Here is a 24,711-nt window from a genome sequence, read left to right as displayed (position 1 = left end):
CTTACAAATGTGGCAATCCTATATGAAATATGCATTTGAATTATATTTCTAACTGAATTAAAGAAATTCTATTTCAAAAGTCCTGTGCAAATTTAAAAAGTTTTTACCAAAAACAATGTAATAAATATATCACCACAAATTTAACTATAGCTATTTTGAGAAAAATGAACTAAAGTACACTTTTAAGATTGGGTGATTTAGTGATGTGAACAGTAAAGTATAGTCAATTGCTTCAATTTAACTCAGCTTAAGCATTAAAACTAACATTTTAACTGGTACTCTGTTAAATGAAATTTACTTTTATTCTATTTGAAATGCATGTGTGGTTATTTGATATAACCCAGAGATATTAGGTTTATTTGTCCAAGAACATTTAATAAATTTTAAGCAGGAATTTGTGTTCATTTTTAGTGCAACAATTTTTCAGTCTTATTTTCATACTGAAGGATAATTTGGCTATTACAATAATGTATTTAATCCTTATAAAATGGATAGAACTACATATAATGTAAGTTATTAATAATAAATTTCTAGTACAGTTTATAATCACATTACATATTAAACAGCTGTCACGGAAGGATTTAGTGAGTACCTGTCACCTATTAGATCACTAGTTATTAGTAAGTATTAAAGAATTAAGAAAATTGGAATCAAATGGGAGAAGGTATAGACAGAGAACAGTGTTCCTAAAATATGCACTAATATGCCTGCCATATATCCCTTGAGAGACAACAAGAAATTGAGTCAAAATAAAATACTAGAAGCTGAAGAGGTAACCGTGGAAATGAGAGTTTTGAGCTCTGTGTAAGTGATCAGCAAAACCAGCCTAGAGCCTATTTTTCATGGGTGGCACAATACACATAGGACCCTCTATACTAGGGAGGTAAGTGCTCCTGGATCCACTGGAGATTTCCTGTTTACCTCTACCCATTTAGGGTCCTCCCGCCCATATATTTCAATATACCCAGAATCACAGGTAGATGAGATTTTAAATCAAGATCTACAACCAGGCAAAAGTCTAGGTTTTATGAGGCCTGAGGCTTTGAAAATTTAGGGACCTTCTTGAAGAGAAAGAATGCAAAATTGCAAATATAAAACTAGGTACAAGGACTAACAAGTGGGGTCAAAAAAGGAAGAATAGTAAAATTTATGTGTCTTTGGAATCATAGTAAATCTGCCTCTGAAATCACTAAATGTTTCAGTAATATTTTGTGGTCAGATTTAATAGTTCTGGTGCCTAGAGGTGAAGTATTTTAAGGGTGACAAGACTAGAATATAATGAATGGCCGCATTTATTAGGTATATCATATAACACTTGAATTCTTCACATATGTCATCTCATTAAATCTGCATCTCATCGAGAAGAGATAGATGTGACTACTTTTTCCATTTGTGAAGTACTGATGAATACCTGAGTCATGAACAGTGGGAGTAAAGAAGGAAAGAAGAGAAGGAAATAAATTGCAAAAACTGAGAACTAAAAGATAAATTGCAGTATGACCTCAAAAAAGAGAAGCTTCAAGCAGATAGCCAGATTTCTAATATAAGACACAGGGTGGATATATGTCCCATCATATGAAAAGATAAAGATTATATGATAAGGAACAAACTCAATGGAGAATAATAATACATTCATTTTGAATCTGAGGGACAAATCTATTTGTATATATATTTGCATACATATATCTAGGTAGGCATGTCATATGCTTCTGAATACCTGAGTTGAAAACAGAAGGAAAATGATAGGAATAGAGATAAATGTTAGTGATGTTAATGGTAGTTTTAACTATGGGAGTGTACAAAATCCCTTACAGGATACATTAAAAGTAATAATAGCCCCAATAGAACAAGTAGGACCTTGAAGACTCCCATATTGATGGAGTAAACAGAAGAACCCACAAAAAGACTAAGCAGAAATCTTGTCAAGGGGATGGAGAAGAAATGCTGGGAACAAGGTTAAAGACTTATGTCAAATGTCTAGACTTCTGAGTACATGCCTAATCATCCAGGTTAAATGTAATAGAGATCCAGTAAGATGTAGACTGAGAATGGTCCATTGGCTTTGGTAACTAGAAAGCAACTGCCCATTTTACTACAGTGGTAGAGCAAAAGCCAGATTTGAGAGGTTGAGAACTACTCATGCAAGAATACAAACTGCAAATACAGATCACTCTACTGAAAAGTATGTTTGTCATGGGAAAAGTATGAATTTCTTTAGTTTCTGAAGCATGAGAAGGTTTGAGGGTCAAAAGTGAAGGAACTGCTCTCAAAGAAGGAGGAGCTGTGATAAAGGATGGAGAAGAGCCCAAGAGCAGGTTATCTGGGATAAGACAAAGGTCTTGCTACACACAGCAAGGTTGATAGAGTAGAATCCTACTATTTAGAGACTAAGGGGGATGGGCTAAGGGGGTTAAGGAAGAGTATGTGGTCATGTAGCCCTTTCTGCTCTATGACAGAGGTGACAAGGTCATTTGCCCAGTGAAGGTTGGAGATGGATAAGGACTGGAGAAAAGAGGATGTTTGAGAAGACTAAAAACTGTGTGGAAAGACTGTTGTGAGCCATGCTAGAGTCCTTGGGTATGCAAGTAGAAGGATCAATGCCTAGACAGAAATATCTATTGGGAGGATTAAATGAGAAAAACTATGAAACGAACTGTCACAGTGCTTTGCATATTGTTGGTGCTCAACAAATACTAGACCTAGACCTACTCCAGTCTACCAACACAAAAGTGTCACAGGATCTCTGAGACCTATGAAGTGTGACAACACATGATGTTCCTTCCATGGGAAAATGTTGTCATATATGTACATCTGTAGAGATGGATTCACCCACTTATATGCATATGCACTCTCTCTACAGCTTTCTTTCATTCCGTTGAAAGCATTATAATGTTAAATGGTAGGATGGGAAAAATAATACCTTTCTAAATGATGGAGCTAAAATAAATATGGATTTAAGTAGATTATTTTAAATAATTTCAGTAATAGCTATTATTAATCGGAAATATGGACTTTTCATTAGGAATTTCAAAAAGGTAAAAACTGATAGGAAACATTGATATGAATGGGTTGAAGACAGCCACTTTTAATACCTCAAAACTAGTTCCAGGGGGTGCCTGGGTGGGCTCAGTTAAGCGGCCAACTTCAGCTCATGTCGCAATCTCGCAGTTCATGAGTTCAAGCCCTGCATCGGGCTCTGTGCTGACAGCACGGAGCCTGCAGCCTGCTTTGGATTCTGTGTCTCCCTCTCTCTCTGACACTCCCCCCGCACATACTCTGTCTCTCTCTCTTTCTCAAAAAAAACATAAAACATTAAAAAAAAAAAAAACCTCGTTCCTTTTGATGACTTTAGAACTTTAAGAGATTATAAAAATGACCCTACTTGTACCTCTTTCCTGCAATTAGCAGGGACACTGGGCTATTGCTACTTCTCCAGATAAATGCTTGTCATTTCCTTCTTTCTCCATGCCACCCATAAAAAACCAGATTTAGGGGTGCCTGGCTGGCTCAGTCTGTAGAGCATGTGACTCTTGATCTCAGGGTTGTGAGTTCAAGCCCCATGTTGGGTGCAGAGATTACTTAAAAAAATAAAATATTTTTAAAAACAAGATTTGTTTCTATATTACTGTATTTATTAATAGGAAATTTATGGTTTGTTTTCTTCAAAGTGGCTTATATCCCAAAGATTAGATTTTTATATGCTTAACTCTACTATTCTTTGTCCCAAATTCTAATAGAATATTATTTATTAAACTTAAAAAACATCTGTTTTTTCCTTTTCATTAATCAAGTCCACTGCTTAACAACAGAATGTACACTATTCAGGCTATGTATTTTATTCAATCTGCTACTATCCTGAGTTAGAATATTCTGTTTTTGTAAACTTAATTTATTTAAATGTATGCTGAAGGTTGCTGAAACAGAAACCTGGGCTACAAGCTCTACAAAGCAAACTGCCTAGAAAATCAAGTTAGACAGGAACTACAATATGCAAATTACATTTTAAAACTTTTCTGCATGATCTTTCAAAAAATTTACAGTTCTATTTTTCTTAATTCTCACAATATCTTCTTACTCAAATACACAGTTAACAATTATATGAGAGAAATATATTAGCCTTTGAAAATTATCTAAGTGAAAGATTTTTAAATATAGATAACTTCATACTTATTTATAATTAAAAAGCATTTTAATATGCCAATTTTCATCATTTTTCCCAAAAGAATTGATGCTCAACAGTGTTGAGTGAATGGCTGAATAAGTGAATTGTTTGGGCTGGGAATCCTAGCTGGGCTTATAATACACAGTTTTATCCAGTTATCTCAAAGGGGTAAAAAATTATCCTAATAAATTCTCCACTTAAAAATTTAATAGCACAGGGGCACCTGGGTGGCTCATTTGGTTAAGCGTCTGATTCTTGATTTCAGTTCAGGTCATGATCTCAAGGTTAGTGAGTTCGAGATCCACATCAGGCTCTGCACTGACAACACAGAGCGTGCTTGGGATTCTTGCTCTCTACCTCTGTCTCTCTCTCTCTAAAAATAAATGAGCACTTAAACATATTTAATAGTACATTGAAAAGATTAAAAAGACAAAAATTTCACTTAAGAGCTGTCACCAGCTTGACAGCTAATAAGTCAAACATGCCCTCACAGTTATTGCATAAACTCAAGCTTTTCTGTTTATTTTTTATTATTTTGAATGTTTAGATGGGGCACATACTCTCCAGTCTATGGTAGCCTCCATCATCCCTCTTGTCTGAGACAAGACCTAATTAATAAATCCTTGTTATCTGCTTGGCCACTTAGCATTTGAATCTGGGATCTTAGATCTCCTAGGAAGGCAAAATGAACAGATGATCTTGTGACATTATGATGTGTAACCACCTTTTGGATTTAGAAACATTTTATAGTTAACACAAAGCCACAGGAGGGGTGCCTGGGTGGCTCAGTTGTTTGAGTGTCTGACTTTGGCTCAGGTCATGATCTTATGGTTCGTGGGTTCGAGCCCCGCATTGGGCTCTGCACTGACAGTGAGGAGCCTACTTGGGATTCTCTCTCTCTCTCTCTCTCTCTCTCTCTCTCTCTCTCTCTGCCCCTGCCCCATCTGCGTGCACTCTCTCTCTCTAAATAAATAAATAAACTTAAAAAAAAAAGCCACAGGAAAGGAAAAAAGGAAAATGTAACAAAATCTAAGTTAGCAACAATATAAAGTAGAATCCATGACACTGGAGTCATGATACATTGTAGGAATAGCCCTAGTAAAGAAATTATAATCCTATTATTATCTACCAGCTTGGAAAGAAGTGAAAAGAAACCTAATTTTGGATAGTTTAAGTTGCTTAGTCACACTGTTTACATCTTATTGCTTGTATTTAATAATGTAAATTTATTAATAGTCTATTAAATCCGGGTTGGTCCTTCATAATTAGAATAACAGAATAAAAGGGGATCAGGAGACCAAGAATAAGTATTCAACTACTAAACGTCCTAGTCCAGATCAAAGATAAATTACTCATAAATAACACCTGTTCTCCTCTGATATGCCTTTGCCACCAATATCTCTCCTATCCTTAAAAGCTAACCTGAGCCTTGACTCCAGCACAACTGCTACAACCTAGTACACTGTCAAAGCAAGAGCTTGCCTTTCTCAAAGTGTACTTACTATCTGTATCGGACAACCACTCCTTAACAAAGAGTAACAACAGGTCTACAAATTTCAGTATCAGCAATTTAGCACTTAAATTCAGTACATAACTTAGATTACTGTATTAGAGTATGTTGGTTATTTATAATGCAAAATATTCAATACCATATATATACAATGAACCATCTCTTCAATTATATTATGAACATCCTATTAGTAGAGATAATCTCTAAATTTTAGTCTTTCACAGCTCCTGGGACAGAACAAAATATTGCAGTCCCCATGGTACTGATTACCTGTTTTATTTGCAGGTTGAATTCCTTGAGGCTGAGTCAATTTAGTTTGAGTTTCTGGAATCTGAGGAATGTTGATTTTCTTGGGGATATCAAAATGTTCTGGAAGGCTCAGTTCTGCTGTGTATGAAATGGACTTAGGCTTCTTCAACTTTGAGGTAGTAAAGAGAACACAAGTCTGCAAATAAACAATCATTGGAATGTAATTCTCTTAGCCTTTACCTCCAAAACACACACAAAAAAGCATTTTATACTTAGACCCCTTATTTGTGAAAAAAAAAATCCACCAACAGATTAATTAGTTCATTTCTTTAGACACAGTATTATTTAAATGGTGGAAGAGAACACTAACATGTTTTATACAATCAATGGAATCATCCTTTATTAAGACATGCTCAATGCCCCTTGCTGTAATCCTTTCCGTATTGAATTCGTTGCTACAGGGAAAAACCAATTCCACTGGTGAATGGCATTGAAAAAGTACTTTCTTCCTTGAGTTGATCCCTGTGCTGCTTAAAATCTAACCCATCAGTTCTAGTTCTTATAAGAACTACAGTTAGGGGTGCCTGGGTGACTCAGTTGGTTGAGGGTCTGACTCTTGATTCTGGCTCATGGTTGTGAGATCCTGACCCCTGTTGGGCTCCCTGCTGGGTGTGGGGCCTGCTTGGGGTACTCCCTCTCCCACTTCTTCTGCCCCTCCCCTGCTCATTCTCTCTCTCTCTCTCTCTCTTTCTCAAGAAAAAAAAGAAAGAAAAAAAACATGATCCCCTCTCTTTTGCTAATGACAATTTTGTAAGTATATGTGCATGTACATGTACATATATGTATATTAGGTCCTGCCCCTCCATAGACATCCAAACCTACCTTTTTTTCTTTCTCCCTCTCCCATTCCAAACATACATTTTACACATGTTTGATATTTTTAGTCCCTTCAGCCACTTCTTATATAATGGGGGTGACAACAACTCACCATCATGCATATGATCCTCAAAACACAATCTAGTTCAATACTGTCCTTCCTAAAATGGAACACTGAAGAGAAAGCTGGCTCTCTAGGTGTGAACCAAGCAATGCAAAGCACAGAGGTAGGTGATCATTTATTTTTATTTGGATGCTCTACTGCTAACATAGCACAACCCAATGGTTAGACCACGCACGCTTAAAGGCAGAGTAACCTGCATTTATAACCCAACTCTAAATAAGTTTGGTCAGGCTATAACCAAAGCCACAAAGCCCTCATTTGTAAAATATGGGCAATAAAAGTACACACTGCCTATCCCTGGTGTGAATATTTAAAATGAAAACAAAATCCAGGTCCTTGGAACGTATTTTGGGTACTCAGTAAATGTTCGCTATTAGTAGCATCACTATCATCATCATTATCATGATCCTGGTCAGAGTATCATTACTCGACAAAAATAAATGTTAGTGCCATCAGCAATCTTCTTCATTCACCGGATTTGTTATCTATAAACTCCACAGGAATTTTTTTTTCTACAAAGTGACATTTTTCAACTACTTTATTTTGGAAACTAAAATCACGTCAATTAAAAAACAAATTAATTCATTTACATTTATCATTGTTGGTGTTTGGTTCATTTTTCGAGTCACTGTGAACAAATTATTCACATCAGCAATTAGCTCTTTAATCTAAATGTATATCATCTGCCTTCTATATCTTTAAGTCATTGATTCATGGTATATTGACATAGACTCTCTTCTTGGCCAAACTCTAGTCAGAGTCCTCCAAGCCCTTTACTCAGTAGGCCTCAACCTTGGCCTACAATAACTGCAGACTTTCAGTACAAATGATTTTTTTCTGCCTATCCCCTTCCCTCCCACACGCGCATGCACACACACACACACACACACACACACACACACACACGTAGACTTGAACAAGCACTGACATAGTTTCTAACAATTCAAGGCCATAACCCTTGGATGATCCCACTTCCCCTTAAACTGCCTACCTCGGGCGCCTGGGTGGCTCAGTCAGTTAAGCGTCCGACTTCGGCTCAGGTCATGATCTCACGGTTCGTGAGTTCGAGCCCCGCATCGGGCTCTGTGCTGACAGCTCAGAGCCTGGAGCCTGCTTCAGATTCTGTGTCTCCCTCTCTCTCTGACCCTCCCCTGTTCATGCTCTGTCTCTCTCTGTCTCAAAAATAAATAAACATTAAAAAAATAAAATTAAAAAAAAACTGCCTACCTGAAGGAGCTCAATGCTGCCACCAGAATATACTGTTTGTTCCAGCCAAAACCTGGTGATAGGTAGATACACCCTGAACCCCCTTTAGAACAGTTACTTTAAAAAGCTTGCTATTATAAATCCTTTCTTCCTCCTCCACCCATTGCACTGTCTCCATTTTTCTCTCTCCTTTTTGAGATAAGTTTTCTACCACCTAGAACTGTCTTTTCAAGGTCCTCAGAATGCAATCAAGGAAACAGTAATCGCAGCCAGGTAGGTACCTCATTCTACTTTGTACCACTGTCTCCAGTTATAAAGATCCTAGAAGTTCATTTCTCCTGCAGATAAGCATCAATGAACAAATCCAGATCACAGTGACCAACCCCCTCCCACTTATAAATGTCCACTTCCCTGACTCTGCTCATTATTATTAAGTTCCCAGCTTCCTTCGTTAGTTTCTCACCCTCCCTTTAAAACTCTCAGTTTCTTCTGTACAAATTTAAGTTCAGTTCATGCTGGATCCTTCTCCCTGTTTCAACAGTTAATGAATAAAGTCTCTCCTTATTGCTATAACTAGTATCTAGCTTTGTTTATCTTTGACAGTATCAATAGGATTACTTCATGATTATAGTGCACTTAAATTATACAAATACAAAAACCATTGCCTTTACCTTTCTGAATTCTCACCAAGCAGATGTTTTAGATTTCCTTTTTTTTTAAATGCTTATTTATTTTGAGAGAGAGGGAGAGAAAGAGAAAGAGAGAGAGCACACAAGCGGGGAAGGGGCAGAGAGAGAGAGAGAGAGAGAGAGAGAGAGAGAGAGAATTCCAAGCAGGCTCCACAGAGCCTGACATGGGGCTCAATCCCATGAAGCATGAGATCATGACCTGAACCAAAATCAAGAGTCAGACACTCAACTGACTGAGCCACCAGGCACCCAGATTTCCTTTTTTAAACATATTATTAAATTCTAAATTTCAATGATTTTTTTCTACCATTTATCCCAGGGTGTATGGCATGGCTTTTAAAACATGAACTTGAGAAAATACAAGGAAACTACCCTGTAAGTTTTCTTTCCAGTGTCTCTGAATATATCATTAGAGTTGATTTAGTAATGACCAATAGAATATGAATTCAATAAATGAATGCTAAGTGGGAAGTGGCAGAAATTCATGGTCCTGACAAAAGATCCTGTCTCTCACAGTATATAAAGTAGATATATCAATTTGCTATTACTCTATAAATATTTCAAAAATTCAAATTCCACATGGTTGTATACCAAAAAAAAAAATTAGACATGCCACTTTTCTTTGGTAGAAAAGGAATTACATTTATTCAATTAGATTTAGTTCTAAACAGATTTATACCAAGATTGATTTTAGATTTTGTTATGCGATTATTTTATGCTATAACAGCGCATTCTAGACTTTTATTTCATTAGTCAATTTCATTGACTAATGAAGTGAATATATCATTTGGACACTATACAGGGGAAGGAAAAGAGTAATGGACTAGGGGGTAAAAACCTGGGTTCATTTCTATTCCGTCACAAATCAGTGGTGTGACCTTAGGTTACCATCTTACTACTTCAGATGCTTGGTTTGCAGGTCTGTAAGAGGTTGGACTATGTGTCTCTGAGTGTCTTGATTCCTTTTCTCAGCTTTAAAATACAACAATGTCTCTACCATGATCTGGGCTGTAATTGCTACCCTGTCAGTGAGGGCAACATAAGTCTTTTCTTTTTTTTTTTTTTTTTTGTTTATGCCTCAGTCATTTCTTTTTTTGTATTAAAGAGGAACTCTACCTCCTTTATGTTTCTCCATGGGGTCACTGAAATAATTTGCAAAGTGCACATAAAAGCATGTTGGAAAAAAGGTGTGAAACACTATATAAGGAGAGGGTCTTTTTAAAATTAATCTTGTTTACTGTTCCGCTGTAAAAATTATTAGCATTATTATGGTTCAAGAGTGTACTGATAATTGCACTTGAAAAGAACCCTTTATGATTAGATGTGGATGAACAGAATAAGATGCATCTGTGAGTTCTGATTTGCTGCAGCTGGTTTTCTTAAACTGGCACATTCAACCCTTCTCTACTTATTTTGTGCATCTGGTAAGTTTTGGCTGAAATCAAAGATGTGTGATATTCACAGAATTCAAAGCAAATAGTAATCTTCAGGTAAAAAAAAAACTTTTAATTTTTAAATTTAGAGGCTATTTAAAACATTTCAATTTCAATTTTAAAAAAGGCAAGGGTTTTTCATAAATTATCATTATGTTGTTGTTATTTCCAGCAACCAATTGGGAGACGTACACACACACTGATGCCTATCCTGCAAATGTGGTTAAGTAGACAAGGGTAAGTACACAAGATGGCTCGGACTGTGAAAAATCAGTCTATGAGGCAACCTGGATAGATATGAAAACCTCAGGTTTAAAACGTTATTTGTTTGTTCAAGCACATATTCAACTCAATTAAACAATGGCAGAGCATGTCTCATGCACACGACAATTAGGGGTAAATAAAAACACATCATAACGATTTTTAGATTTCTAGGAATCCACAATCCTAGAGAAACAGGTAAATATAAAAATATATACTATACAAAACATAATTTGACAAATACAATAATAAACACAAAATGTCTGCTGGATTACAGAGATGACTAAAAGAAGAGGGAGAAAAATAGAAACTATATACATGCATAAATAGTAGAAAGGGGATCCACCGACAAAATCCATCTCCCTCCAGCATTTCTCATTTAAATAAAATGTTTTGTTAAGAGGTAAGAATGCTGAAAATAAATTTAAAAGGAAAGAGAGAGTGAGAGAACACACTGTGATAGGGTTAAAATTTGAAATGGCCACATATCAAGCATTTCTATTGTAATACTGTACTGCAAGTTGAACAAAACCTTCCCAAATTCACTGCTCTTTCACAGAAGTAAGCATGTTGGTATGAGCTAAATAGAGCCAACAGCTTCGTGAATGGAGTCCGTAAATGGGTCAGTCCAGAGGGTGTGAGAACCTCAGGCCTTGAAATTTTTGAGCTAATCAGAACTTAAAAGTTCAGGTCAACCCTAAAATACCATCAGTAAATGTTGGAGATCTGTGCTTATGCCGTACTGATTCTAGCATTCTGACAAATAAAAAAAGAAATCCTACAATGCCAAGTATTTTGTTGTAATATATGCAAATGAAGGTAATTCTCAAGCAAGGATGAAAACATTTACCATTTATTCCTTCACTGATGGAAGATTTAGTGACTACCTTTGGCACAGCACACTTTTTGAGGCACTGGTGATATGAGAGTTAACTAAACAAATGTCTTTGCACAAATTCCCTTGCTGGAGATAGACAATGAGTAAACAAATAAATAGATTACTGTCAGGTGATAAATGCTATCTATAGAGAAAACTGAAGGAAATGTGGTATTTGGAAAGTGCCTGGTCAATGTAAGCAATACTTTTAAAAAAATACAAAATAATTTTTTAAAAAATACAAGCATCATCTCATAATACAAGCATAATTCTAGCAGGCCTGAAGTAATTGAGGGAAGTAGGCTGTAATGTCTAGGGAAATTAAACCTCAGAAGTGCAGGGGGCATGGGGAGCATGCCTTGGGTATTTGAACATCAGCAAGGAGGCCTATGCTGAGGGAGTGACATGAATGAATGGGCTCCAGTAGAGGTGAGATCAGGGAAGAGGCGGGACTGTCCGGGAGGGTCTTGAGGACCATGCTAAGGATGTTGGGTATTATTCTGAATGAGTTGGAGAGCCAACAGAGGAATGGGTGCAGCAGAACAATGTGATCTGGTTTACATTTTTAAAGAATCGCTTTGTTGCCTCTGTAGAGGTTCGACTGTACCGAACTCCATTTATAAATAGAGTTCAAGATAGAATAACAGAGTCCACAGTAACAGTAATAATAACAAGAACAACAATGCCATACATAGAGCACTTTATATAATAGGTAATGTGGTAAGCATTTTACGTGATTGTCTCACTTAGCTTCCGTCAATTACCACTATCTTCAGACTAAAAGTACAAAAATTGAAGATTGATTTTTAAGGAATCAGCCCACAGTTACACAGGTAGACAGTGTCAGAGTCTGGATTCTCAGCCTGGTAGTCTGACCACAGGGATGACCCTCTCTGGATGCACAGAATATCCTGGACAACTTGTAGAACATGTTCCTCCCCACCCTGCCTTCCCTTACTTTAAGTTCTTCAGGGCATTCTAATGTGTAGTCAGAACAGAGGACAACTGGGAATGAAGCAATTACACCGCAATGCCTAAAATTACTAGTATGCGAAGTCACCAGTAATCTAGTTATTACTACTAAAATTAGCACTCATGCTAACATTAATAGAACACTTTGTTTCAGATTTATTTAATGTGGTTAAAAAAAAGAAAAAAAAAAGCTACCGAGCCATCCTTCTGGGGAAAACCAGCATTCATCATTTCTCTATGTCAAAATGTTATGATTAACAACTCTGTATATTTTTAAAAGGAGAAAAAAGTGCATCATCTGTCCTCCATTCTCACCTCAATCTTCGTCAGCCCCAGGAGGGCGATGGCCACGCGAACACTACTGCTCTCCAGAGTGCCTGTGATCAACCGTCGCTCATACTCTATATCCGACATCTGCTGCTGTGCTGCAAAAGCCAAGGCCTTCTCCTTGGCTTCATTAGTCAGTGGCAACTTAAGGTCCACATCCAAGACCTGACGGAGCTCACATTTCAAATACAGAACAGGACTGTCCTTACTTAACACTAGGGGAAGCAAAAACATGTAAGGCTTCAATGATCATTTATGGTCTTGACCATGCTATTCAGGATGGACTTGAAAGGTTGGAAATATAAAACTGCAGGTGTGACCTTCATTAACTAGAGTAACACAGGTAACTCATTTCGAGTAGTCCTAATTCAGTAATTCAAGAGTAAGTCTTCAGGAATCAAAGATATTTTGCTGGTATCTCTAAAAAGAATGCTCAAAAGAACTCAAAGGGTTCTTTCATAGAAATACCAGCATGTTCAAACATGAAGCGATCATTGTGCTAACAGTGATTGGAAGCTAAGGGAAGTAGAAATAAATGTAAAGACATCTGTCAGAGACTGGCAAAAACTGTCTTTTTCTTCCACTAACAACCTTACACTTTACAATGGAGGGTACAAATTCAGGGTGCAAGTTCAGGTAATATATTACAATATATACAATTTGGGAGTACAGTGATTTCCAAACTATTCAGGAAACTGAAAATTTGGTGAGTAAATACTTCGAATGCCAAATTTCAATATTTATCCAAAGAATGAAAAAATAAGGATTTAAAAAAAATCACCACTGACATTCATTGTTAAACTGGTGCTCTATTCCATGGATGTTGACATAATAAAGTTAAAAGGAATCCTTTTAAAACCTAATTATTTCTGGAAAAACTTGCTAGGAGTATGCTTGGGTGACTATATGAGGAACAGTCCCATCCCTTGACATTTTAAATGAAATAAAACACACGTATACTCTACCTTCCTCTGGAGAAATGCTGTAGTCAAGTCGAGTTGAGGAATCCGTTGGGTAGAAGCTGGAAGGCAATGGGATCGTACCTTTTCCTTCCACAACATAAATTAATTCTCCAATCTAAAATACAACCACACAGTGATATTAAATTCCAAAAGCTCAGAAAAAATTAGGAAAAATCTTTCTGCTGTGAGAAAAATCTGTATACTATAAAAACATCCATGCATTGTGCATTGCTAAGCAACATAAGCCCTAAATGAGGGGCGAGAGGTAAGGCTTAAATATTAGTCCTCCCACAGTGTGGGGGAAACTTTGTATGCACCCAGAGCAGTGAGGAGGATTAAGAAGGCACCAGGATAGCACTGACAGCAGTTGATCTTTGTAGCTGTGAATATCCTTGGCAGACTGCTAGCTTAAATCACATAAACAATCAAGGAAGAAAGAAATATTTTTTTCCTTCATTCTGTAATTTATTGTTGGAGAGGAGTGATACCACTTCTGCAGGATGTCTGAGTCCCCAAGTGTCTATATTTTAAAGTGCAAGCTTTCAAAAGGAGTGTATGAGGGTCTGCAGACCTTTTAGAGTAATTAGGCAAGAAATGCAGAAGACTAAATAGAGGGTGAAAATAAAAGTGGGGTCAGTGCAGGGGCAGCAACATAATATAAGCAAAGATCTGTAAAGACGGACAGGCTTGGTTTCAACTCTGGTACTGTCACTTACTAGCTACTAAGCCTCAGGCAAGTTTGCCACATCTCTGACTTTCAGTCTTGGCCTCTGTGAAATGGGATGATTAAAAAGAAAAAAAAAAACAGTATATTTTAGAAATCTAGAGATTAAAAGAAAAGGAAGAGGAGACAGGGAGTCTCAAGAGACATCATACAATCCTAGTGGAGGAATATTATTTAGATCATGATTCTGAAGGGAAGCAGAAAATGTCACGCCAGAATGTGTTGCTTTGGTATATTGATAATGTTGAGTTGTAGGCACTTGAAAGATATCAAATGCAAAGAGAGGCTTTCTTTGAACTCGCCTTATCTGCATAAAGACAGATCCTGCAAAAGAAATTCAAGTATCATAAATTCCCTTCCTAAGAGTTTCATCAACCAAGGATTAACTCTTACCAGAATAAGAGACTAGAAGTTGACACTGTACAGTGACAACCTGTCACAAAGTAGCATGTCTCCCATCTATTCTTCTAAGGGCCCATTCATCTTTCCTAAAAATCATTTACTCCCCTCTAAGTGGCCAACATCCCTTCTCCCCTTTCCCTATTTAGATGGTATTTAAGCCGGAATTCTAAGCCACCTTGAGGGGTCATTCATTTTTCCTTGGGTATCTCTCATGAATACAGGAGGTATACATGTTAATGTCTATTTTTTTTCTTGTTAATCTATCTTTTATTATAAGAGTCTCAGGCAATAATTCAGAAGGGCAGAAGAAAAATTATTTTTCCTCCCCTACAGTTCAAACAAAGACAAAGAAAGTGACAGAAAAAATGTACAATCATGACACAATCAGGGAAATATGAACAATGCCTTGTGGTTGGATGTTAAGAAAAAAATTTACAATATATTTAGTAATAATGGTATCATGGTTATGTCAAAAAACCGAAATCTTTTTGTTATAGAGACACTTTCTGAATTATTTGTGAATAAAATTATGTGATAATTGGGATTTGGGTCATTATAACAATGTAACGTGTTAGGTCCTGCACTGTTGAAGATGAGAGAAAGGTACAGGGGAATTTATTGCAGTTTTATTTCTACAATTGTATTTTATATTTTCCATAATAAAGGCTTTAAAAAATGCTTACATCTTAAGAAATAGAATGATAGTAAAGATGTGGTAAGGACTCAATGAGGTAACACATATCAGGAATCTAACCCTTTGAGATCACTCTAAATGGAAAGGAACCATTCTTTGAGGGCATAGCTTCCCAAACTTTCATGACATATAAATCACCTGTGAAAATGCAGGTCTGACTCTAGAGATCTGGAGTGGGGTCGAGACCTGACAGGATCAATGAAAATGAGCACTGGCAAATTTAGGGCTAAGCCATACAATGCAGAAGAACCTTCTACCAGAATGGCCTTACAACAGGCATGCAACTAACTATGAAGAAAGCAAAAGAAAACAAACTTAGCTTCCAAGCTGGGACTTGTCACTGGTCCGAACTGCCCTACAATCTTAAAACAATATTAACTGTATGTCTGAGAGACTACTCCAGAGAGAGCGTACATAAATGATATAAAAGAAAACTGATCACATAATAAAAATACATATTCCAAAATATTGTAAATATCCTAGATAACAAGAGAAATGGCAAACACTGAAAGTGAATCTGGAAACAATATAAGAATAAACCATTTCTGGTTGTGAGGTCAATTTATTTACAGCTTCATTATCCTTCCCCAATTGGGATTTGTTTATAATAAATTAACTATCATTTACTTTCATGTGATAATGTTCCATAGAATTTTATTAATTATGACCCATAATTATCTTCACTTCATGCTGAAAAAAGAAATATGGAAAACTTTGAATGTTTTAAATTGTTTAGCATTTAAATCCATGCACTCCTGGTAAGAAACAGTACATTATATGAAATTTTCATAGAGTAATATTTCCTAAGCAACCTTGTACTTTGCAAATATAAATCTAACCTAGCCATCTGAAATGGGTTTTCTATGTATGCATGTTTTATTCCAAACACAAGTGAGTGGTCAATACTACTGATGAAATTTTCAATGATAATTCAAGTACAAAGGTTCAATAGCGACCAGAAAAAACAATATATTCAGTTTTCACTTTTATTTTACTTTTTTCTCATTTTTATTTTTATCTAAAAAAATCAGTTGTTTTACCCAAAATATAGTATTCATAAGAAATTAGACTCGGTGAGTATAAAGTTATCAGAATTACATGTTTTCTTAAATGTGTGCCTGAATGAAACCTGGTCTCTAGCTGCAGAAAATAACTACCAACTCATGGGTGTTGATCCAAAAGGAGCAAAGTGCTATTTGCTAGAATATTTCCCTTAAATAGAAATGACAGGGGCACCTGGGTGGCTCAGTCGGTTGAGCATCCGACTTTGGCTCAGGTCATGATCTCATGGTTCAAGGGTTCAAGTCCGGCTTCAGGCTCTGTGCTGACAGCTCAGAGCCTGAAGCCTGCTTCAGATTCTGTGTCTCCTCTGTCTCTACCCTTCCCCAATTCGCGTTCTGTCTCTCTCTCTCTCATTCTCTCAAAAATAAACATTAAAGAAAAAAATGATAAAAAGCCTCCTAGCCATGAAATATCAGTAACTAAAACTCCATTCAATTCCATTTAATGCCACATCTTATTCAGATGATACATTATCATTTCTCAAAAACTATTTTGTCTAACTTGTTCACTTTCAGTGTTCTTTTTTATTAAAAAGTAACTTAATATAATTGAAAATAATGCCTGTGTCAGAAAATTGTTCAGGAAAATCAACTGCGGTATCGTCTAATTATTTCACTCTACTCTTCTGGCAATAAAATCAGACCAGGAAAGGAATACAAATGCAATAAACAACTCCTTTAAAGTGAAGAAGCCCTTTACATTCCAAGTCTGGAGGCTGTGACAAGGGAAATGAAATGATCTGACACATAACAGACACATATCAATGTGAGCTATTCTAGGAGTCTATTAAATTTCCTTTCTGCCCTTAATTTCATATTTTACAGTCAGGATGTTTACTTAGATTTTTATTATGTTTTCCAGAAGGATGCCAAAGCCCATTGTCCACTGTGAGAAACCCTCACAAAAGACATTTTGTTCTTCTTGTGTATCTAGTTAAATGTAGTCCTCAAATAACACAGTTGCATGCAAATTTACAAGACCAGCTGTTAATGACCTAGAAATGAGGAACACAAACAACGAACTGGCAGAAAAGTTTTAATCCCAGCTCTGCTACTAATTAGCTGGGTAACCTTGGACATGTCATGGGTGCCCTCCAGACCCAAACAACCTTAATCTTTAGAGAAAAAATAAAAAGCATTTTATACAGAAAACCCCCATGTTGTTTCACAGGTCTTAAAATTCTACTTATTCTCTAATCTTGGGCCTAGATTTTGCTAGGTTTTATAATTTGTTTGAACTGGCTGAACAATGTTATATTATTTTGATGACTAAACAGGCACATGAGAGCTAAGTTAAAACTCTAAAATGTTAGATTCATACACTAGAGAACATTTATCATTGTAGGTGGCTCTTTGACATTACCATAATTATAATGTGAAACTGACTAGTAAGAATAATCACTGTTCTTTTAAAATACTATTCTTCATAGAATGATTGTTCTAGGAGACTCAGTAAGGGTAAAAAGAAAATGTATAAAGAGATCTGTATGCTTGCACTAAAAAGCACAACTTTCTTAAAACAATTTCAACACAGTCTTAATTGTATGCTTGAGTGATTATTTCCGACATTTTGAGAAAGCAACATATATTTACATGGTACAAAATATGAATTGTTTAATAAAAATATATGGTATATTGTGCAAAAACATCTTGTCAAATAATAGGAAGCTGGGCCTAGACTCTAGAAATTATGGAAGCAATGGGATTGACAATCACTCTTTGTCTTTATCACTGTCTTTCTCAGAATAGTTTCTATTGCTGTTCATTTATTTGCTATCAATTGTTCTGTAAGTAAATGAAAATTTGCTTCCCTTCAACTGCGAACATCATGCAAACTGTCATTAAGATTAATCTTTTTTAATATTAAAAAAAATTTTTTAATTTTATTTTAGAGAGAGAGTGTGTGTGTGTGTGTGTGTGTGTGTGTGTGTGAGAGAGAGAGTGGGGTCTCAAGAGAGGCAGAGGGGGGGCGAGAGAGAGAGAAAGAAAGTGAGAGAGAATCCTAAGCAGGCTCCAGGCCCAGCCCAGAGCCTGATATGGGGCTCAATCTCATGACCCTGGGAACATGACCTGAGACAAAACCAAGATTTGGACACTCAACCCAGGTACCCCAATATTGATCTTGATATCATCACCTTTGCAGTTCTTTCTTGTCCCCTTGCTCCTTCCCCCAAATCCAACATCATCACCTCTTCTTTCATCATTGCTTTTTCACATCCTTCTGTCTTTATTGGTAGTATGCAAAAAGCAGAAGGCAAGAGAGAACAGAGATATGTGGAGTGGTGTCATAGATTACAAGAGTCTCTGAACCAGTCCCTTGATCTCCAGTCTCTTTCTCCAACTCTTAATCTACTCTTTGTTTTCGCTCCAGAGATGCTTTCTAAAACAAAGATGAAATCAGGTCATGCCTCTGCTCATTACCTTCCTGCTTTCAATAACAGTGATTGTAACAATATAATTAAGTTATTCAACTAAAATTTCACTATCTTCCTCATTTTCTTCTCATGTTTTTCTTCAAAAAGGCTGCAGGGCTGGGGTGCCTGGGTGGCTCAGTCCGTTAAGTGTCTGACTTTGGCTTGGGTCATGATTTCATGGTTTGTGGGTTTGAGTCCCACGTGCTGACAGTGTAGAGCCTGGAGCCTGCTTCGGATTCTGAGTCTCCCTCTCTTCGCTCATCTCCAGCTCATGCTTGTGCTCTCTCTCTCTCTCAAAAATAAATAAACATTAAAAAATCAAAAAAAAAAAAAGACAAAGGCTGCAGGGTTAATTGCAGGATGATGGTCTCACAGAAAGGAGGATGGGTCAAGTGGGAGAAGGCTTTGCTGCATGGAGAGGGCTCAAACTAGTGTAGTTTTGTGAACATTTACCACAATGATCTAGAGTTTAAAGTTCACTTAACCTGCCTCCAAATTGTCAGCAGGCATCATAAGATAAGTAAATGTTTCATAGTGTTTATGGCCCAGATGGGATTTCAATTTCTCTCTGCTTCCCTGGTAAAAAACTCAGGGGTATGGGGAGGAGTATAGTTAGCAAAACAACAGCAACAACAAAAAATGCAGTTGTAGGGGCATCTGGGTGGCTCAGCTGGTTAAGTGGCCGACTCTTGATTTTGGCTCAGGTCATGAATTCCTGGTTTGTGGGTTCGAGCCCCGCATTGGGCTCTGTGCTGACAGCATAGAGCCTGCTTGGGATTTTCTCTGTCCCTCTCTCTCTGCCCCTCCCCACTTGCTCTCTCTCTCTCCCTCTCAAAATGAATAAATAAACTCCAAAAAAGGGGCACCTGGGTGGCTCAATCAGTTAAGCAGTAGACTCTTGATGTTAGTTTGGGTTATGATCTCATGGTTTGTGGGTTCAAGACCTGTGTCTGGCTCTGTGCAGACAGCTCAGAACCTGGAGCCTGCTTCAGATTATGTGTCTTTCTGCCCCTCTCTGTCTCTCCCCTCTGACTCTTTCTCTCAAAAATAAATCAACATTAAAAAAATTTATAAACTTAAAAAAATGCAGTTGTAACAAACTGAATAAAAAATCAAAAGGTGAATGAAACGTGGCTTGCCTTTAAAAATCATAGTAAAGTGGGGTGCCTGGGTGTCTCGGTTGGTTAAGCATACAACTTTGGCTCAGGTCATGATCTCACAGTTCAGGAGTTTAAGCCCCACATCGGGATCTGTGCTGACAGCTCAGAGCTGGAGGCTGCTTTAGATTTTGTGTCTCCCTCTCTCTCTGACCCTCCCCTTCTCATGCTCTGTCTCTCTCTCCCTCCCTCTCTCTCTCTCTCTATCTCTCTCTCAAAAATAAACATTAAAAAATTTTTTTGAAAAGAAACCGCCCTCAAATGATACTCAGCCCCAGCAGTTATAAAAATAACGTTCATAAAACTGACATTAGTTTGCCTAAATTTAAATTATGTAAAGAGTTTACCATAATATGTTTTTACTTTCACATTCAATAAAATTAAACAAAAATCAGTATTACTAAAACCTATACAGTAATGACAATTGAAAATAGTTGCACTTTGATTATAGAATATCTAAAAATATATATGATAAAGACTTCCAGCTTAATCTCTGCAGCAGCAGAGACAGAAAGACACAGAAGACTGAGGGAGAATGAAATGAGGGACAGGGCAAAAAGATCAGTGGTCCCTTTTTTTATGCAAACATAAGGGAGATGGACAGACTGACATACGATATATTTAACAACTAGTAAGGTTTAGCCTTAGACTAAATTGCTGTAGACCATAAAACAGTAAGAAGGCTTTGCCCATTCGTTTACCTAGGCATAGGCACCCTTCTTCTGTCAACTTGTTATTTGGTTTGGCAAGGCTGAAACTCTCCTTGGTGTGTGGGGCCCCCGTGTGGGAATGGGACAATCTCCATAAGTTGCTCAGATATGCTGATTCCCATCCTGGCTTCCTCAAGTCAACAATACCTGGACTTTGGTTTCTACTTGTTTTGACCAAGTTCAGAACAGGACAATGAAGGACTACAAGATAAAGCTACCAGGGGGGAGAAGAAGTCTAGATTGGTTCCATATAAAAGCTCATGGGTTGGTGAAAGACGGCTGCTTAGGCCACAGCAAATGGTTGCAACTGGATAGAATCCAGTCTTAACACAGGCCCCAGATCAAGGATCCCTGCTTGATGTCTCTGCCTTTCTCACATTTTGTCCCAGCAAAAATGGGTGGTTTCCTATTTGGGAACCCAGGACTACATAGAAGAGATGATCACACAGGCATGACAGTAAAGACAGAACCCCAGGGTTGTGTCAATACACCGCTTTGTACTTTGCAGGGTTTGTGTGTGGGTCTGTCAAGCCCTTGTCCCAGCAGGTGTAATTCCTCAGGGACTAGGTCTTGTTTCTACTCCACCTTCGTCTATTCAATCTGCCCCCATCCACGCATGAGCAGAAATGCCTTTAGATTTCTGGCATTGGATATCTTGAATTTGTAGGGATTTTGTAGCTTTTCCCCTAGGCTAAGAATTTCTATGAACATTGATGGAAATTTTGTAAACTGTTTGTAGTTTCAAACAGCTATTACATAAGTCATCTCATTTTTTTATTTGGAATTTCAAATGGAACAGCCAAAATGAAACTAATGGCCTTTCCTTGATAGCCGTGGTAGTAGAAATGTTTCTGTTTTACACATGGAAAGCTATCAAATTGAGGCCTAATTACTTTAGGGTTTTCAACAGGTGGTTCTTAATGGCAAAGCAGTTATCACACACTTAATAAGAACAGGAGCTAACTAGGTGGACTTGGATGTTTGATTATCTATTTAAGCGTGTAATTGCATTTTTCAATATAATTAGCAATAAATTGAATGTGTAAGTTAATAGATGTGTTTCCCCACATAAGTCATTGTAATGCAATGCAATACTTTAGTTTAAAGGCATTATTTCTCAGTTGATAGCAATATAATTTCATGATTACTGTTTTCCTTAATATTTTTTCTGACAACAAAATATATGTAATTAAAAGACATGTTTTAATAAGTTGAGATGCCAAGATAAGTGTAATTATATTTTGATTAATTTAGACAAAATTTATGGAAGTAAACATTCATATTCTAATAGTTTAATTTAAATAATAAAATCAGCCTTCTTACTCTGCTATTGACAATTAACCCTAGCATTTTCTGGGACTGTATTATAAATGAATATAAAAAAGGGATTAAGAGGCATTTGATTAAACTACTAGTCACACTACAGTCACTATTTTTCACAAATTATCATGTAGAGCAGCTATTCAGCTAAATCCTGGATTCTTTTAAGGAAAATATAAAACAAGATTTAACATTAATATAAAATAGCATTTTTCCTCCTAAATGGTAATTTTAAGTACAGTTAAACTATTCTTTACATATTTAGTAGGCTATATTATTTTTCATGTGTAAATGATTCTGTAGACACCAGGTCAATATAATACCTCTTTCTAATTACCATTATTTCATTGTATCTGCATTCCATATATCACATAATTGGTACATAACTCATATATGTGGAGCTATCTTCTAGGGGTTATAAATTCCCTCCTCAGGTCAACAATATGGCAGTTTCTTTCTGGAAGGGTATAATACTATAAAACTTTTCCTCTAAAGGCTGTCTTGTCTCTCTCTCTCTCTCTCTCTCTCTCTCTCTCTCTCTCTCTGACTCTCTTCCTTCCTCTGTTCTTCCATCCTTCTTTTCCTTCTCTCAACTTTCTCTCCTTTGCTGGCTTTAAAGAAGCAAGCTCCTTGGGGTGCCTAGGTGGTTCCGTTGGTTAAGCATCTGACTTTGGCTCAGGTCACGATCTTAGTGTTTGTGATTTCGAGCCCCACATCGGACTCTGAGCTAACAGCTCAGACTGGAGCCAGTTTCAGATTCTGTGTCTCCCTCTCTCTCTGCCCTTTCTCTGCTTGTGCTCTGTCTCTTTCTCTCTCTCAAAAATAAGCAAACATTAAAAAAAAAAAGAAACAAGCTCCATGAATGCCAGAGCCACTAGAAAATTAATTCTGCCAATAACCTGAGAGAGCTTAGAAGCAGCTCCTTCCTCAATGGAGCCTCTGAAGAGAATCCAATGCTGGTAGATCCCTTGATTGAAGACGTAACAGACCTTAAACAGAGGGCTCATCTAGGTCATGCCCAGACCTCTGATCTATGAAAAACATGACACAATAAATGTGTACTGTTTTAAGCCCCTCAGTGTTTGGCAATGTGTTATGCAAATACATAAAGCTAATACAGACAGAGCCACAGCGAGGTTAGGCATGCAGCCAGTCTGCTCCTATGGGACTTTCTAAGGCAGCCATTATATTTTTTCTTTATTTTTTTTTTAACATTTACTTATTTTTGAGAGAAAGAGAGAGAGAGAAAGAATCCGAAGCAGGCTCCAGGCTCTGAGCTGTCAGCACAGAGCCCAATGTGGTGCATGAACTCATGAACCGTGAGATCATGACCTGAGCTGAAGGTGGACGCTTAACCGACAGAGCCACCCAGGCACCCCCCATATTATAAATTTTACCCACAAATAGTGTAACTTTTTGCTTATTTGTGAGGATAAGCTCTGCCTTCATGTCACCTGCATTGATTACTCAATTAAAGTGCCAGCCCATGATGAAAGCCCTTGCCACAGTCGTGTTCTCACCGCTTTGTTTCTGAGGATGATGACACAGTAGCGCGTGTGCATGTCAAAGGGAAGAAACAGGAGCTCCAGGCTTGAAGTCCTCTTCACTCCCAGGTGAAGAGTATGAGTGGAGCAGAAGAATTCTCTGATGAAAGTGGACTTAATTGCTACCAAAACATGAAGGAGAATTTGTTTACATATCATTTCATAAGTGCTGCTCAAATAAAGCAGCTGTTTCAATTAGTGCTTAAAGTTTTCAAATGAATTAAAAAAATATTCAAAGCATTAGCACGCCAAATTAGATGACACACGCATTTGTAATGAAAGTGTGGGTGACACCGGCACAAGCTTGAGATCATAAATAATGTGTAATTATGACCCTCAATTAAAGATTCCTTAACAAATAATTTCTTTACAAAGGGAACTTCACTAGTATTTACAATTAGTCCGATATACATATATAAATGGCAAACGGGTCATCCTACCATCTTCGACTTTTTCTGTGGACTATGTAATAGTTCACATAACAGGGTGTAATAGTTTGAACTGGTAATAGAAGAATGTTATATATATATATATATATATGTGTGTGTGTATATATACATATATATACACACACACACACACAAATATGTATACATACAAATATACATACACATACACACACATACACACACACATATATATATAGTTGGATATATATATATGTATATATTGTTGGTTTTAAAACATGTCTACATGTTCTTCAACACTGCCTTGGATGTGGTGATATGGTGGGGCAGTCTTAGTGATTTGATCTTAATGAACATTATGCTAGAATGCAGCAGTGTGATTTCTGACACTAGAGCAAAAATGTAATACAGTTTCTTCCTAAACATCTCTTTCTTGGCTAACTTGCGGTTGTCATCCTGTGAAGAACCCTATGCCACATGAAAAGGCACATGTAAGTGTATGGGCCAACAGTCCCACTTGAGGTCCTAGCCAAAATGTATTAACCATCAGACATGTGAGTAAGGAAGCCTTTGGGATGACTCAAGGCCCAGCCTCCATCTGACTTAACTTCACCAGAGACCCTGAGAAAG

At 37.1% G+C, this 24,711-nt stretch overlaps 1 protein-coding gene across 1 annotated transcript in view; it reads right to left on the bottom strand.

Moving 5' to 3' along the window:
• Window positions 1–24,711, bottom strand: part of CFAP47 (cilia and flagella associated protein 47) — a 545,688-nt gene that overhangs the window by 224,332 nt on the left and 296,645 nt on the right. The window contains exons 43-46 of the mRNA XM_053202225.1: window positions 23,651–23,796; window positions 13,652–13,763; window positions 12,675–12,901; window positions 5,943–6,117 (exon numbers count right to left, since the gene is read on the bottom strand). Of these exons, the coding sequence (XP_053058200.1) occupies window positions 5,943–6,117; window positions 12,675–12,901; window positions 13,652–13,763; window positions 23,651–23,796 (660 nt within the window). The remainder of the gene's footprint in view (window positions 1–5,942; window positions 6,118–12,674; window positions 12,902–13,651; window positions 13,764–23,650; window positions 23,797–24,711) is intronic.

Source organism: Acinonyx jubatus, chromosome X, assembly GCF_027475565.1.
Source record: "Acinonyx jubatus isolate Ajub_Pintada_27869175 chromosome X, VMU_Ajub_asm_v1.0, whole genome shotgun sequence".
Taxonomy (NCBI): Eukaryota; Metazoa; Chordata; class Mammalia; order Carnivora; family Felidae; genus Acinonyx; species Acinonyx jubatus.
The sequence above is the reverse complement of the archived record's forward strand: the minus strand, read 5'-3'. Positions and strand labels throughout refer to the sequence as shown.